Below are 18,556 nucleotides of genomic sequence, written 5' to 3'. Positions count from 1 at the left end.
AGTCTCTTATTCGAACTCATTCTTTCATGGGACTTTAAAAATAAACTGCTTGTCTTCCCCTGGTAACCTACAGCCTTTTTTGTTCTCCAGAGCTGTTCGTGTTCTGTGCCATAGGCTTTAGCCATTTATTCTGGTTTACCTTTTAAGAGTTCCTGCTCCTTGGTCACTTGCTCACAGAAATTATTGGATGGCGAATATGGGTGGGTGTCAGACGAGAAGAGGTTTTGGTCCAGCCTATTAGATTTATTAGTGGCTATCTTATATTTATGGCCCCTAGTTCTGGTCTCGCACACAAGTGGGAACATCTTCTCTACGTCTACTCCATCAGGTCGTTTTATCTTAAAGACCTCTATCAAATCACCTCTCATTCTTCTCTTTTTTCTAGAGAAAAGAGCCCCAGCCTGTTCAATTTTTCCTGATTAAGTATAAGCTCTCAGTTCTGTATGCTGTACTTCTTGCAGTGATTCAGAAGTGAACTGTTTCTTTAAGTAGGTTTTTAATAGGTTAGCATTAAAAAATATCTTTAGTAGTACTGATAAATGGTGCTTATTCTGCAGAGAATATGCTTGGTAAGCTTGTTCTGCAAAATATGATTTTTTTTGCTGTTCAAGTGTGTTTTCAATGTGGCCATTATCTTACTTTGGTGTTTTTGCCTCTCCAATTAGCTACCAAGCTGTGGAATACATGAGATCGGGGATTGAGCCAGCCACGGCTTGCCAGAAGGCTATTGCGAGAATCCAAAAGTATCACCCAAAGTTTTTTGGTGCACTTGTCTGTGCCAACAGAACTGGGGGTTATGGTAAGTCTTTAAAGCAAAACCTGTTATTAGGGTAAGTGTGAAACTGATTTCTAGCGAGAAAAACTAAAGTCATACTAAAGAAATAAACGACCTTGAGTAAACTTGTCTTGCACTTAACTATAATCGAGCAGAATATCTACAAAATAAATTTATATGGTGAACGCCTGCATGGGTCTGAAATGCTAAATGTGCCATGTGGGTCCAAGTTTGTATTTCTTAGAGCAAAAGGGGGAAATATAGAAATACCTGTCCTGTTTATAGACCTCTTTTATATGATGTCCAGAGGAACACTTTGATTAACTGACTCTAGCTCTAGTTAAAACTTGCTGTTTGGTCTGTGTGCCCCAGTGAAACCATTGCGACACCTAGATATGATGTATTAATGCAAATTCATGATTTCTTAATGTTCCCAGGACTAATAAATGGTGGCCGACAAAACTTGAGGAGGGGTTGATCTTGATGACGAACATAAACTTTTTGAGGAGATGACATTGCTAGGGGAGTGGATGGGAGAGACCAGGTGGCATAATACCAAGACTTCCAAAAGGCCTTTGATGAAGTCCTGTGTGAAAGATTCCTTTTTATAAACTAAGAAGGTTAAGTTGTGGACTGATAACTGGCTAATAGAAAGGAAATGGGGGTAACCGTATGGCCGAAATAGGGAAACATAGAAACATAGAAGATAGGAGCAGGAGTAGGCCATTCGGCCCCTCGAGCCCGCTCCGCCATTTAATGAGATCATGGCTGATCATCCAAATTCAGTACCCTGTCCCTGCTTTCTTCCCATATCCCAAAGGGGTATGAAGTGGGTACCTACCGGTCTGGGATGGACTTGGAGGAGGCAGCCAGGATCTTCGAAAGAAGGCTCAATAGGGTTGAACAGTGGCCAATTAAATTCACTGTGGACAATGCAAGTTAGTAGATACTGGAAGTAAAAATAGGAGCTACGTGTACCAAAGGGGATATTGGGTGACCCGAGAATGCTAGTAGATCCCACAATCAACGGATCAGATCAAAGCTCTGCAGTCCTGCCACATCCAGTCGTGAAATTGGTGGACCATTAAACAACTAACGGGAGGGACAGACACCATAAATATCCCCATCCTCAATGATGGTGGAGCCCAGCACGTGAGTGCAAAAGACAAAGCTGAAGCGTTTACAACCATCTTCAGCCAGAAGTGCTGAGTGGATGATCCATCTCGGCCTCCTCCTGAGGTCCCCACCATCACAGAAACCAGTCTTCAGCCAATTCGATTCACTGGACGTGATATCAAGAAACGGCTGAGCGCACTGGATGCAGCAAAGGCTATGGGCCCCGACAACATCCTGGCTGTCGTGCTGAAGACTTGTGCTCCAGAACTAGCCACACCTCTAGCCAAGCTGTTCCAGTATAGCTGTAACACTGGCATCTATCCGACAATGTGGAAAACTGCCCAGATATGTCCCGTCCACAAAAAGCAGAACAAATCCAATCCGGTCAATTACTGCCCCATCCGTCTACTCTCAATCATCAGCAAAGTGATGGAAGGTGTCATCGACAGTGCTATCAAGCAGCACTTACTCACCAATAACCTGCTCACTGATGCCCAGTTTAGGTTCTGCCAGGACCACTTGGCTCCAGACCTCATTACAGCCTTGGTCCAAACATGGACGAAAGAGCTGAACTCAAGAGGTGAGGTGAGAGTGACTGCCCTTGACATCAAGGCAGCATTTGACCGAGTGTGGCATCAAAGAGCCCTAGCAAAACTGAAGTCAATGGGAATCGGGGGGGGAAAACTCTCCACTGGCTGGAGTCATACCTAGCACAAAGGAAGATGGTTGTGGTGGTTCGAGGTCAATCATCACAGCCCCTGGACATCGCTGCAGGAGTTCCTCAGGGCAGGGTCCTAGGCCCAACCATCTTCAGCTGCTTCATCAATGACCTTCCCTCCATCATAAGGTCAGAAGTGGGGATGTTTGCTGATGACTGCACAGTGTTCAGTGCCATTCGCAACTCCTCAGATAATGAAGTAGTCCATGCCCGCCTGCAACAAGACCTGGATGACGTTCAGGCTTGGGCTGATAAGTGGCAGGTAACATTTGCATCACACAAGTGCCAGGCAATGACTATCTCCAACAAACTAGCATCTAACCACCGCCCCTTAACATTCAATGGCATTACCATCGCCAAATCCCCCACTATCAACATCCTGGGGGTCACCATTGACCAGAATCATAACTGGACCAACCACATAAATACTGTGGCAACAAGAGCAGGTCAGAGGCTGGGTATTCTGCAGTGACTGCTTCACCTCCTGTCTGCCCAAAGCCTTTCCACTTCTGCAAGGCACAAGTCAGGAGTGTGATGGGATACTCTCCACTTGCCTGGATGAGTGCAGCTCCAACAACACACAAGAAACTTGACACCATCCAAGACAAAGTAGCCCGCTTGATTGGCACCCCATCCACCACCTTAAACATTCACTCCCTCCACCAGTGGCGTACCGTGGCTGCAGTGTGCACCATCTACAAGATGCACTGCAGCAACTCGCCCAGGCTCCTTCGGCAGCACCTCCCAAACCCGCGACCTCTATCTCCTAGAAGGACAAGGGCAGCAGACGCATGGGAACACCACCACCTCCAAGTTCCCCATCAAGTTACACACCATCCTGACTTGGAAGTATATCGCCGATCCTTCGTCGTTGCTGGGTCAAAATCCTGGAACTCCCTCCCTAACAGCACTGTGGGAGTACCTTAACCACACGGACTGCAGCGGTTCAAGAAGGCGGCTCACCACCACCTTCTCAAGGGCAACTAGTGTAGGGCAATAAATGCTGGTCTTGCTAGCGATGCCCACATCCCATGAATGAATTAAAAAAAACTTGATTGCTCACCACATCCAAATAATGTGAAGCTGGAAAACAAAATGAACAGGATGCTGGGATATATTGGCAAATCAGTTGAGTTCATATACCAGAAGTCATGCTGAAGCTGTACAGAGCTCTGTTCATTCCAGAAAGGGTGGCTAGCTCCAGGATGTTGGGCTCATAAGAACCAGTTAGTTGCTAGGGTGAGAAAATGGAAAGGTGGATATACCAGAAGGTGAAGGAGGGCCAATGACATTCTATATCCAGACCAATTGTGTATCATGTTGGTAGATGAGCATTTTGAAAGACGAGTCCAAAGAGAAAATAGAAGAACATCTCGAATCCAAAAATATGATAATGAATAGTCAGCATGGATTTCAAAAGGGAAAGTCTTCTTTGACCAACCTCATTGAATTTTTTGAAGCGGTAACAGAGAGAATAGACAAGGGTAATGTAGTAGATGTAATTTATCTAGATTTTCAAAAGGCATTCGATAAGATACCACACAATAGACTAATGCATAAAGTCAGGGAATGCGGAGTCAGGGGACAAGTAGTAGAATGGATAGCTAGCTGGCTTCAAGACAGAAAGCAGAGAGATGGGGTAAAGGGTAGCTATTCAGTGGCAGAAGGTGTTCCACAAGGATCAGTGCTGGGACTACTGCTGTTCACAATTTAAATTAACGATTTAGACTTCGGAATCAAAACACAATTTCTAAATTTGCGGATGACACCAAATTGGTGGGGGGGAGTTAATACTGAGGAGGAGTGCAACAAATTACAGGAAGATATTAATAAACTTGCAGAATGGGCATATAATTAGCAAATTAAATTCAACACAGATAAATGTGAAGTATTACATTTTGATAGGAAGAATAGGGAGGTCACTTATTACTTGGAGGGTACGAGTCGAGGTGGGTTAGTGGAACAAAGGGATCTCGGAGTACAAATGCACAAATCGCTAAAAGCAGCGACACAGGTTAACAAGCTCATAAAACAAGCAAACCAGGTACTAGTGTTTATTTTTAGAGGGATAGAATTGAAAAGTAGTGAAGTTATGCTAAACCTGTCTCTAACCTTGGTTAGACCGCACTTGGAGTACTGCGTACAATTCTGGTTGCCATATTATAAAAAGGATATAGAGGCACTGGAGAGGGTGCAGAGAAGATTTACAAGGATGATACCAGGAATGCGAGGGTATACCTATCAGGAAAGGATGAACAGGCTGGGTCTGTTTTCGCTTGAAAAAAGAAGGCTGAGGGGTGAGCTAATTGAGGTCTTTAAAATCATGAAAGGTTTTGATAGAGTGGATACAGAGAGACTGTTTCCACTTGTGGGGAAGGGCATAATTAGAGGCCATCAATATAAGATAGTCACCAAGAAATCTAATAGGGAATTCAGAAGAAACTTATTTACCCAAAGAGTGGTGAGAATGTGGAAGTCGCTACCACAGGGTGTGGTTGAGGCAAATAGTATAGATGTAATTAAAGGGAGGCTAGATAAGCATCTGAGGGAGAAGGGAATAGAGGGGTTAAGCTGACAGAATTAGATCAGGAAAGATGAGAGGAGGCTCGAGTGGAGCATAAACGTCGGCATGGACTGTTTGGGCCGAATGGCCTGTTTCTGTGCCTTATATCCTATGCACCTATGTATAAAGGTTAAAGCTAAAAGGGGACCGAATTTGGATGGTTTGAAAAAAGTGGTTACAAGATTTAAATGATGCATTTTAAAAACATTGGAGACAAGATGCAGAGAGCCATTAAATTAGATGACTATTCCAAAATATTTTAAAATCTAAATTATTTTGAAGCAATGTGACTTGTTTTTTGGTGGGTGTGGGGGGAGAAAGTTGTATAAATCTGGACTTTGAAACGCATTTAGCAACTTTGAAAGAATCCGCAAGGCAAGATTTGACCCTTGTTATCTGGGTCTTTATGGTGTTTGATTAATTAAATGGCTGCACTGCGGACCTATGGAGATCGTTATTTGTGAAAAGTAGCAGCAGCCTCTAGTGATTCACTGTTGGCAGTTGAGAATTGCGAAACCAGCCTGCTCTAACGAACTTTGGTGTGAATTGCATTGATCCTAGCTGATAAGGGAATTAGGGGTTACGGGGAGCGGGCAGGGAAGTGGACGTGAGTCTAGGTTCGGATCAGCCATGATCCTATTGAATGGCGGAGCAGGCCCGAGGGGCCGTATAGCCTACTCCTGCTCCTACTTCTTATGTTCTTATAGTTCACATTGGCTAAAGAAAGAGAACTTTCAATGATGTAGTGCCTTACACGACCTCTGGACATTCCAAAGTGCTTCGCTGCCAATGAAGTATTTGTTTATGTATAATCGCTATTGTGATGTAGGAAACATGGCAGCCAATTTGCAAACTGCAAGTTCTCTCAAACAACACTGAGATAAATGACCAGATTCCTTACAGGGCAGAAGTACTGACTGCACTTCATTGGCTGTGAAGTGCTTTAGGACATCATGAAAGGCACTATATAAATGCGTTTTCTTTTCCTCTAATCTGTTTCAGTGATGTTGGTTGAAGGATAAATATTAGCCTGGACACCAAGGGAACTCCTTGCTCTTTGAATAGTGCCTTGGGATCTTGCACGTTCTCCTGAGGGGGCAGATGGGGCCTAAGTTTTAACGTCTCATCTGAAAGAACACTTCCGACAGTGCAGCACTCCCTTTGTACTGCACCGAAGTGTCAGCCTAGTTTATGTGCTCTGGAGCTGGCCTTGAACCCATAACCTTATGAGTTGGAGGCGAGAGTGCTACCACTGAGCCAAGCCATGGATGGGCAAAGCAGGTGCTGCATTGAATTTAAAGAGCGGTACAGAACCTATAGCTACAAGGTTCAGTACTAATTCTTTGCAAGTAACAGCTTTGTTAGGATTTGCACTAAAACTTGCAAAGCTGTGTTTCATTTGGAACATCAAGGTTTCTATTTAAGATTGTTTGAACTACTTGGGTGTGTAGCCATTCCCCAGTTGGGGAATTGTTTCAGCTGACCAAAATACAGTGCACTCTACTATATTTCTATTTACTTCACTAAAGTGGATAATCCCACCGGTAATACATAGGATATGCGGCACAGAAACAGGCCATTCGGCCCAACCAGTCCATGCCGGTGTTTATGCTCCACTCGAGCCTCCTCCCGTCTTTCCTCATCTAAATCTATCAGCGTAACCCTCTATTCCCTTCTCCCTCATATGTTTGTCCAGCTTCCCCTTAAATACTATTCGCCTCAACCACTCCCTGTGGTAGGCGAGTTCCACATTCTCACCACTCTTTGGGTAGAGAAGTTTCTTCTGAATTCCCTATTTGATTTCTTGGTGACTATCTTATATTGATGGCCTCTAGCTATGCTCCTGCTCACAAGTGGAAACACTCTCTCTGTATTCACTCTGTCAAAACCTTTCATAATTTTATAGACCTCTATTAGGTCACCCTTCAGCCTTCTTTTTTCATTAGAAAATAGACCCAGCCTGTTCATCCTTTCCCAATATGTATACCCTCGCATTTCTGGTATCATCCTTGTAAATCTTCTCTTCACCCTCTCCAGTGCCTCTATATCCTTTTATAATATGGCGACCAGAACTGTACACAGTACTCCAAGTGTGATCTAACCAAGGTTCGATACAGGTTTAGCATAACTTCCCTACTTTTCAATTCTATCCCTCCAGAAATAAACCCTAGTGCTTGGTTTGCATTTTTATGGCCTTGCTAACCTGTGGCGCAACTTTTAGTGATTTGTGTATTTGTACTCCGAGATCCCTTTGTTCCTCTACCCCACCTAGACTCACACCCTCCAAGTGATAAGTGACCTCCCTATTCTTCCAACCGAAATGTAATACCTCACATTTGTCTGTGTTGAACTTAATTTGCCAATTATTTGCCCATTCTGCAAGTTTATTAATGTAATCTGAAATGTGATTCTGATCTGAGGACGGAAAAAGAAAGAAAGTCTTGCATTTATATAGCGCCTTTCACGACCACCGGCCATCTGAAAGCACTTTACAGCCAATGAAGTACTTTTGAAGTGGAGTCACTGTTGTAATGTGGGAAACGGGGCAGCCAATTTGCACAGCAAGCTCCCATGAACAGCAATGTGAATAATGGCCAGATAATCTGTTTTTGTTATGTTGGTTGAAAGATAAATATTGGCCAGGACACCGGGGATAACTCCCCTGCTCTTCTTCGAAATAGTGCCATGGGATCTTTTACGTCCACCTGAGAGAGCAGATGGGGCCTCGGTTTAACAACTCATCCGAAAGACGGCACCTCCAACAGTGCAGTACTCTGCATAATTCCGCACGTGTAGCTCTCCATAAAGGAATATTAAAGTTTCACCTCTGGAGAAGCGCAGTATTTTTTTCAACAAAGAACTGAAAACCTGCTGTAGTTCTTTTACAAAACACATTCATATAAGATTGAAACACAAGAGAGGAGGAGAGTGATAGACTTCAGGAAGACAGACAGGCTGATGAAATGGGCGGACACGTGGCTGATGAAATTTAACACAGAAAAGTGTGAAGTGATACATTTTGGTAGAAAGAACGAGGAGAGGAAATATAAACTAAATAGTACAATCCTGAAGTGGGTGCACAAAGAGAGACCTGGGGGTATGTGTGCACAAATTGTTGAAGGTGGCAGGGCAGGTTGAGAAAGCAGTTAAAAAGGCTTATGGGATCCTGGGCTTCATAAATAGAGGTATAGAGTACAAAAGTGTGGAAATTATGATGAACCTGTATAAAACACTGGTTCGGCCCCAACTGGAGTACTGTGTCCAATTCTGGGCACCACACTTCAGGAAGGATGTGAAGGCCTTAGAGAGGGTGCAGTAAAGATTTACGAGAATGATTCCAGGAATGAAGGACTTCAGTTACGTGGATAGACTGGAGAAGCTGGGGTTGTTCTCCTTGGAGCAGAGAAGATTGAGAGGAGAATTGATAGAGGTATTCAAAATCATGAGGGGTCTGGACAGAGTAGATAGAGAGAAACTGCTCCCATTAGCGAAAGGGTCGAGGACCAGAGGACACAGATTTAAGGTGATTGGCAGAAGAACCAAAGGCGACATGAGGAAAAGCTTTTTTACGCAGCGAGTGGTTAGGATCTGGAATGCACTGCCTGAAAGGGTGGTGGAGGCAGACTCAATCACAGCGTTCAAACGGGAGTTGGATAAGTATCTGAAGGAAAGAAATTTGTAGAGCTAAGGGGAAAGGTCGGGGGAGTGGGACTAGCTGAAGTGCTCTTGCAGAGAGCTGGCACGGGCTCGACGGGCCGAATGACCTTCTTCCGTGCTATGATTCTACCTGGTAAGAAAACCTGCTGGAAAAGAAACAGTTTGAATTTGTAATCAGATGGCTTGATGTGTTATGTCTCTCGCTATCCACTACCTGCTGGTAAATAGACGAGTCATAGAGTCATAGTCATAGAGTTTTACAGCACAGAAAGAGGCCCTTCGGCCCATCGTGTCTGCGCCGACCATCAATCCCTGTCCAGCCTAATCCCATTTTCCAGCATTTGGTCCATAGCCTTGTATGCAATGGCATTTCAAGTGCTCATCCAAATGCTTCTTGAATGTTGTGAGGGTTCCTGCCTCTACCACCCTTTTAGGCATTGAGTTCCACATTCCACCCACCCTCTGGGTGAAAAAGTTCCTCCTCAAATCCCCTCTAAATCTCCTGCCCCTTACCCTGAATCTATGCCCCCTTGTTATTGACCCCCCTACTAAGGGGAAAAGTTCCTCTTTGTCTACCCTATCTATGCCCCTCATCATTTTGTACACCTCAATCAGGTCCCCCCTCAGCCTTCTTTGCTCCAAGGAAAACAACCCCAGCCTGTTTAGTCTTTCTTCATAGCTGAGGCGCTCCATCCCAGGTAACATCCTGGTGAATCTTCTCTGCACCCTCTCCAAAGCAATCACATCCTTCCTATAGTGAGGCGACCAGAACTGCACACAGTACTCCAGCTGTGGCCTCACCAGCGTTTTGTACAGCTCCATCATAACCTCCCTGCTCTTATATTCTATGCCTCGGCTAATGAAGGCAAGTATCCCATATGCCTTTTTAACCACCTTATCTACTTGTTCCGCTGCCTTCAGAGATCTATGTACATGTACACCGAGGTCCCTCTGACCCTCTGTACTTCCTAGGGTCCTACCACTCATTGTGTATTCCCTTGCCTTATTTGTCCGTCCAAAATGCATCACCTCGCACTTTTCAGGGTTAAATTCCATTTGCCACTTTTCCGCCCATCTGACCAACCCGTCTATATCGTCCTGTAGCCTGAGGCTTTCCTCCTTGCAATTTACCACCCCACCAATTTTCGTGTCATCTGCAAACTTACTGATCATCCCTTTTACATTCTCATCCAAATCATTTATGTAGATCACAAACAACAAGGGACCCAGCACCGATCCCTGAGGTACCCCACTGGACACAGGCTTCCAGTCACAAAAGCAACCTTCGACCATCACCCTCTGCCTCCTGCCACTCAGCCAGTTTAGGATCCAACGCGCCAAGGCACCCTGGATCCCATGGGCTCTTACCTTCTTGACCAGTCTCCTATGCGGGACTTTGTCAAAAGCTTTACTGAAGTCCATGTAAACCACATCCACAGCATTTCCCTCATCCACCTCCCGAGTCACCCCCTCGAAAAATTCAATCAGATTTGTCAGACATGATTTACCCTTGACAAAGCCATGCTGACTATCCCCGATTAATCCTTGCCTCTCCAAGTGGAGACTAATTTTGTCCCTCAGAATTTTTTCCAATAATTTCCCTACCACAGATGTTAGGCTCACTGGCCTGTAATTCCCTGGTTTATCCCTGCTACCCTTCTTGTATAATGGTACTACGTTAGCTGTTCTCCAGTCCTCTGGTACATCCCCTGTGGCCAGAGAGGTTCTGAAAATTTGTGTCAGAGCCCCTGCAATCTCCTCCTTTGGAATCTGTTATAAACATACAGGTGTTGTTCATGAATGCCCTGCAGCACCACCGTAGGATAGAGTATTTGGGATCCGAATATCAAATCCAATATATTTTAGTATCTTTTTCTGTCAGCGTGACAGAATGAAGCAGATGCTGGAGTCAGGTTAATAGAGTTGTTGCCAGAGAATGGTACTTTTGGCTGCCTGATATTCAGCACTTGTTTTTTTTAAAAACAGAAACATTTTCTATCAAGTTGGATTAAATATCCTTCTGAGACATTTTTCCTACTGTTTTTATTAGCTAGCTTGTTTAATGGGTTAAGAGAAAAACACTCCATTTATCTGATTCTTTTAACATTGAGTTGTTTTAAAAAAGAAAGTAACTCCGTCGCAAAAGCAGCAATAATGTCACCTGACTATTCTATGGTGCTATAGAAGTTTTACTCGGTTCAGCCTTTCATTAGAATCATTTCTTTAAATTTATAGGGGCTGGGGAGAGCTTCCACCTTCTTCCAGCACTTAACTTTTAAGAACTGAAGAAAGTTGCAACTTCGAGGTTAAGTGTTTTTGTGTAGAGTGAACCTCGGCACGTCTTCCAGAACGTGCGTGCGTAGAAAGTTCGCCAGTACTTTGTCCAACGGAACCTAGTCATATTCTCACCCAATATTTGCACGTGCGCTGTTTCCAGCGGGCATTACGGGATCTCTTCTTCTTAGGCAGTCCCTCGGAACCGAGGATGACTTGCTTCCACACTAAAAATGAGTTCTCAGGTGACTGATGAGTCCAATGCGGGACCTACAGTCTCTGTCACAGGTGGGGCAGACGGTGGTTGAAGGGGCGGGTGGGTGGGGTGCTTGGGTTGACGTGCGCTCCTTGCGCTGCCTGCGCTTGGCTTCCGCTTGCTCCTGGCGAAGAGACTCGAGGTGTTCGGCGCCTTCCCGGATGCTTCTCCTCCACTTTGTACGGTCTTGGGCCAGGGATTCCCAGGTGTCGGTGGGGATGTTACACTTTTTTAAGGAGGCTTTGAGGGTGTCCTTGAAACGTTTCCTCTGCCCACCTGGGGCTCTCTTGCCGTGTCGGAGCTCCGAGTAGAGCGCTTGTTTTGGAAGTCTCGTATCGGGCATGCGGACCATGTGACCCATCCATTGGAGCTGATCGAGCGTGGTCAAAGCTTTGATGCTGGGGATGTTGGCCTGAGCGAGAACACACGTTGGTGCGCCTATCCTGCCAATGGCTTTGCAGGATCTTGCGGAGGCAGCGTTGGTGGTACCTCCAGATAGTGGCTGGAACAGGGGCCCTGTTTGAGGACAGGCAGCAACAGCCGGTCTAAGATCAGGTTATCGCTGTTGACCATACCACACTGTTTAATAGGCACTGCAGGGAAAAAAGAGGCCGCGACTGCTGCCAACAAAATGAATTGGTTGCGCACGTGTGGCTTCAGTGTATTTTTTCGGTTGTTTGCTAACTGAAAAGAAAATATTGTCACCATCACAAAGAAAACACTTCCAGAGAGAAAGGAGGGGAGGGGAGGGGGTGGGGAAAAGAGATCGCTGCTGCCGAACACGGCCGCATCGGGGAAAGGAAAATCTGCGCCAGCAAAACTCAGCAAACGTCCATGTTTATTGATTTTCCTCTCCCTTCCCTTGGCGCGCCAAACAAATAAATCTCCGCAACCCTCCCCCCACCCTGCAGGATGATTATACATTAATATTAAACCAACCCACGATATTGTTATACATTATTATGAAACTAACCCAGAGCTCCACAGATTTACGCGATATTATGATACATTAATACTTAAACCGCCACAGATTTATGCGTAGAACGGTTTTGCGCAGCTTCTGGTCATTGGCAGCGGTCGCTCTGGGGGGGGTGGGGGGGAACCATCTGAAGCAGCTGCTTTACGCAGTTCTTTATATCTTCTTAGCAATGAAGTTTCTTAATAAGTGATGATTGCCAAGGGTGGGGAGACAAAAGGGCTCTTCGGGAAAATTAAACTTGAACATTGAACAGTGATTATCTGGTACAAATAAAAGGTGAATTATGTAAAGGATGGAGGCTAAAACTTAGAAATTGTCAAAGCAGTTCAACAAAGTACACTGAACATATGTTTATGTTCTTATGTCAATAGGCATAAGAAATAGGAGCAGGAATAGGCCACTTGGCCCCTCGAACCTGATCCGCCATTCAATAAGATCATGGCTGATCTTGGGCTCAAAGCCACTTCTCTGCCCGCTCCCCATAACTCTTCACTCCCTTATCTTGCAAAAATCTGTCTATCTCCACCTTAAATGTATTTAATGACTCAGCCTCCACAGCAGAGAATTCCACAGATTTACGACCCTCCGAGAGAAGAAATTCCTCCTCATCTCAGTTCTAAAAGGACGACCCTTTATTCTGAGACTGTGCCCTCGAGTTCTAGATTTCCCCATGAGGGGAAACATCCTCTCTGCATCTACCTTGTCGAGCCTCTCATTCTTCTAAATTCCAATGAGTGTAGGCCCAACCTGCTCAGCCTTTCTTCATAGGACAACCTTCTCATCTCTGGAATTAACAGAGCAAATCGTCTCTGAACTGCCTCCAATGCAAGTATATCCTTTCTTAACTAAGGAGACCAAAACTGTACGCAGTACTCAAGGTGTGGTCTCACCAATTGTCGAAGTTTCGACTGTTCAATAAGACTCTGTGAAACAAAGTGATCGTCAAAGGCAGACTTTATTTAACTGCTTGCTAGCAAGGGGAGCTTCACGTAGGCAATGGCTATCGTGACTTCTCCGAATACATGGACAACAGCACCTCTTTTTATACACAAAGATCAAAACACTTTATCATATGACATGGTATTGAGACAATTAATAATAAAGTAAAACATTAAGAAAGGAATGAGTAAGGAATGCTTAAGGTCAACAAGAAGATGACTAAAGGGTCAGCGGAACCTCAGTGTCTTAAGATAAGGTTAGCCAACAGATAATCAATAGTCATGATGCAGGAATACCTTTAGATAAAGCTAACTAATCTTATACAATGGAGACAGTTTGTCTCTCATTTTGGTTCTGGACATTCATACAATGTTTACAGTAAATGTCCTTCAGTAATCATGCTTTTGTTCTACCATGCTTATCTTGTTTGTGGAACTGCCTAGCCTGCAAGCTGAAGACAGTCATATCATCTTCCTTCCACCGCTTCCTAATATGGACCTGCCTGTTTCCCTGTGTGAAGCCATTTTGACCTTCTGAAAGTTGCAGACTCCATTTTAATATAAGAGAGTATATGTGAATATATATTTTTACGCTAATGCACTTCTACACAATACCCTGTACAGTTGCAGCAGGACTTCCCTGCTTTTATACTCCAACCCCCTAACTGATCAGTAAGCTTTATAATGTTTTCACATTGTTAGTCATGTAAGTTGCATTATAATCAGTAATATCAGTATTATTGATTATTAAGGGACGGCAGCTTTTCATCTCGATACACATTCTGCTACTTTTGAATTTCAGGCAATGTTACTGTTGAAGCGAGTTTGTGAAAGCTCATTATTGCCTCGTGCACGTTAGAGTCGGAACTCAATAATATACAGTTACTCATCAAAAGGAAGACAAAAACACTCTTGAAAATGGTTCAAGGCGGGGGGGGGAGGTAAAACTCTCCAGCTGGTACATTCACTTGTACAAATACGTGGAAATTGACCGCTACCTTTTTAAAAAGAAGTATTATTCACTTTTAGCGTGGCATAAAGCTGAAAACCATTCAATCTATTTCACTTGGAAATATGTCGCACTCCAAACCATTAGAAATCTTTTAGAATAAGTACAAGCTGGTTCAAAATAACAGGCCTATTTCTGACGTGTTACATTAACCGCAAACTGGGTTCTCCTGAAAACTGTTGTCTTTTTCTTTCAGGTGCTGCATGCAGTAAATCTCCAGGACTCGATCAGTTTCATTTCATGGTTTACAATCCCTCAAAGGCCTCGGAACAGATAGTGGACTGCATTTAAAGCTACTGTGATGCATCATTTTCAAAGATTTTAAGGGCTTGGTGAAATTCAAACCATTTGCACTCAATTGTGAACCTAAATGCCAACTTTAACAAAAATTCAGCTGCAATCTGTTAAATTTAGTGCCGAACATTGTTGATAATGTGCTGTGGAAATTGAGCCCTATCTATTTGCCAATTAAGTACGTGTAGATTACGTTTTTAAGGTTTCAGAGGTGTGCTGTAAACATTTAGGGAGCTAATTGTCTGTGGAGCGGCCATTTTTTTTAGGCGCTTATGCGGCCAGGTAAGGATCGAAAATGGGGTCCAAGATGCTCGCACCCACTTCCGACGGAAAGTGCACAGGATGCCATCTTGGTAAAGGACAAACAAGAGGCGTCCATTACCCACGTCTGGAGCAGGTGTTATACCATTTGCATATGCAAATAAGGGGCCTAACACCTGCTTCTGGTCCCCGCTGAGTTTGCGCTGAGGCAGCCAACGCCAGTGCTGGTCGCCTCCGGGGAAAACCAACTCTAAACAGCACGTTTAAAAAAAAATAGGTACCACAATCACCGCTGCTCCCGGTCCTGAGATCTCAGACCTCCAGCCCACACCCCCACCCCTTGCCGATAGCACTCGCCAACCCCCCCCCCCCCACCAATAGTACTCACGCGCTTGCGATCTTCCTACTCGATCCCCGACAGCACTCCTGACCCCCCAAACAATACTCCCCAGGCCTGCGATCTTCCTACTTGATCCCCGACAGCACTCCTGACCCCCCAAACAATACTCCCCAGGCCTGCGATCTTCCTACGCGATCCGCCACCAATCACGGATTCCACGACCCAGCCATTCCTCCTCCAGACCCCTGCGGTCAACCCTATCATTAACTTGGAAATTGGAGCACTAACTGATGCGGGCTCCTACACCAGTGGCATCTACATTAGGAGGAATTCCGAGGCCCAAAATCCTGGACTCCTGGGACCTCACCATTTGAGCGTGGACTGTTGACACTGTGTAGGTGAGCCGCCCAAAAATGGGTGCTCCTGAATTTACTTTTGTGCATGTACGTAGGAACAGTAAGCCATTCAGATCCTCAAGCCTCTTCCATCATTCAAGTAGATCATGGTTTATCTGTACGTCAACTCCATTTATCCTCCTTTGATCTGTTGTAAGATGTTTTGAACCTTTACAAAAACCCGTAAGTAATTGGAGAACTCTAAAGTTGTACGAGTAGCAGCCACTCTTGGGTATGTTTCATATACATGAGATCTATAGCAACAGGAGTAGGCCATTCAGCCCCTCGGGCCTGTTGCAACATTCAGTCAGATAATGCCTGATCTGTACCACAACTCCATTTACTAACCCTCGATCCATAATCCCTTGATTCCCTGACCTAACAAAAATCTTATCAATCTCAAGCCTTGAAAATTTTAATTGACCCAGCATCCATGGCCTTTTGCGGGAGTCTGCAAAAACAAAATGTATTTTAAGTCTGAGAGCGGAAAAGCCACAGTTTCAGATCTGCATCAACGGGGTGGTGATAGAACTGAAGACTCAGGTCGGCCTTCTGATTCCTGAGTGCATTAAACTGCGAGATGCAAGACCGTCTCCTTGCGAAAGAATCTCTCGCTGCTTTGAGTTGCACTGGGTGCACGATCACTTCAGCCCAGTGCAAAGCTTCATTTCACACAAGGGTCTGGGAGTTCACTGAAGTATCTGTTTCAAAATTTTAATGTTTTAAAAAAAAAACGCACTCCATTACACTCACACTAACATTAAAAATTAGCTGCTTGACGAGCAGAGCTCTGGGTATATATACAAACCAGTGAAGAGAGAACTTATTGAGAGGTGCAATCAAAGTGTGATTTGCATATGCACGTTGCACTTTACAGATACGGGTTGGAGATGAATAGTTGCAATATAACAGCTTTTCTTGTGTTTTTATCACTTTGTTAAACAGTTTTATTTAAATAGCAAGCACTGGGACGGTTATACAGAGAATGTTGCTGAACTGGACACGAGGAGTGGAATTAACAGATGAAGTTGTAACGTTTAAGTGCAGTTGTACTGCAGCTGCGGCTCTTACACTGCACTTTTGGAACTGGTGCTATGCTAATTTTCCATTTAACTCCTGGCCTGTCAGCTGTTCGCAACTGTTAAGCTGCAGCTAAGCAGTTCTCCATTTACCACATCTGAATAAGCTCTGCCGTTTTCCCATGTCAGTGTAACCTCAGCCCTCATAACTGAAAACAAAATGGATTAAAAATCAGCAGAAAAAAGATGGAATAAAATGAGAATTAAAAAAAAATCAGAATTCTTTGTATATAAGTGATATTAAAGAGAGTTCAATTGGCGAGACTATTTGACGTTTTTGTGGAGACCAGTTTTGTTTTTGCAAACAAGTCCTGACAAGGCTAATCTCATTTTGCTCTCCTTCTGTGACTGCTCATTTTCACTGCTGTTTTTCCATTCTTTGAAGCTCCCCCCAGCCCACATATAATAGGTTCCTTTTCTTATTAATTCCTGGGATGTGGGCGTCGTGGGCAAGGCCAGCGTTTATTGCCCATCGCTAGTTGCCCTCGAGAAGGTGGTGGTGAGCTGCCTTCTTGAACCGCTGCAGTCCGTGTGGCGAAGGTGCTCCCACAGTGCTGTTAGGGAGGGAGTTCCAGGATTTTGACCCAGCGATGAAGGATCGGCGATATACTTCTAAGTCAGGATGGTGTGTGACTTGGAGGGGACTTCTATAAATGGGACAGGGACTGCAGCAGGGAAGGGAAGAGAAAACCACACCATTCACTGTTAACATTGTCTTCTTTTAGAAATCCACATGGTTCCCCTGCCCCACTATGCAAATGATCTCTCTGGTCTTCGAGCTTCAGTTCTTACAAGAGCAGAGATGCTGAATAAACTTCTTCACAAACAGCTTCAAGCACTCAGTCAGAGGAAACCCATTTGGGTCTTGATACTAAGGTAATAAGGTAAGTAATGAGGCTTTAAGGCCAGCGTGGCTTGGAAAATCAAGATGCCAAAATACATATCCTAATTAGCAGATGGATCCAAACAGTAACTATTGAAAAGGACATGGAAGCTGCTGCATATAGTTTTCATTCAAATTAAATTAGAGAAACCATTTTCACATTAGTCCGCTAATGCTCAATACAAGAGTTCTCCTCTTCATGGTTCACAAGACGCTAAACTCCAAAGAAATACACTCTACCCATTCTCCAGTAATGGGACTACCTAAAGTTCTATTTCTAAAAGGACTTGCATTTCTATAGCGCCATTAACAGGTAAACTTCCCAAGGCGTAGTCAGAGAAAAACTGGCGCATCAAAGCAGGCGATATTAGGATGAGTGACGAAAAGCTTGGTTAAAGGGGTAGGTTTTAAGGAGGGTCTTAAAGAAGGAGAGGCGGCGAGGTTTAGGAAGAGAATTCCTTAGCTTAAGGCCTATATAGCTGCCAACGTGGGATGCGCAAGAGGCCAGAGTTAGAGGAACGCAGAGTTCATGGAGGGTTGTAGGGCTGGAGATCAGAGATGGGGGTGGGGGGGGGAGGCCATGGAGATACTTTAACACAAGGATCAGAATTTTAAGATCAAGACGTTGGTGAACCAGGAGCCAACGTAGGTCAGTGAACACAGGTGTAATGGGTGAACGGGAATTGGTGCAGGTTTTGATATGGATGATCTCAAGTTCATGGAAGAGGTCTCGAGAGGCTGACCAGGAGAGCATTGGAATAGTCGAGTCTGGAGGGAGCAAATGCATGGATGAGGGTTTCAGCAGCGGATAAGCGGAGGCAGGGATAGAGACAGGCGACGTTACAGGGTGAAAGTAGGCGGTCTTTGCGATGGAGGATATGGGGTTGGAAGCTTTGCTTAGGGTCAAATAGGACACAGGTTGCGAACACTCTTAAATCAGCCTGAGACAATGGGCAGGGAGGGGGATGGAATCATTGGCTAGGGAATGGAGTTTGTGACGGCATCCAAAGACAATGATT

At 44.6% G+C, this 18,556-nt stretch overlaps 1 protein-coding gene across 1 annotated transcript in view; it reads left to right on the top strand.

The window, feature by feature from the left end:
• The window catches only part of LOC147124041 (N(4)-(Beta-N-acetylglucosaminyl)-L-asparaginase-like), a 43,304-nt gene extending 26,215 nt beyond the window's left edge, over positions 1–17,089 (top strand). The window contains exons 8-9 of the mRNA XM_085978461.1: positions 666–799; positions 14,482–17,089. Coding sequence (XP_085834587.1) covers positions 666–799; positions 14,482–14,576 — 229 coding nt within the window. The 3' untranslated portion in view covers positions 14,577–17,089. The remainder of the gene's footprint in view (positions 1–665; positions 800–14,481) is intronic.
• Positions 17,090–18,556: the final 1,467 nt, after the last annotated feature.

This window comes from Somniosus microcephalus, chromosome 1 (genome assembly GCF_052327205.1).
Source record: "Somniosus microcephalus isolate GS21.2 chromosome 1, FLI_Smic_1.0, whole genome shotgun sequence".
Classification (NCBI taxonomy): Eukaryota; Metazoa; Chordata; class Chondrichthyes; order Squaliformes; family Somniosidae; genus Somniosus; species Somniosus microcephalus.
Note: the sequence above shows the minus strand (reverse complement) of the source record. Positions and strands in the feature narration are given on the sequence as shown.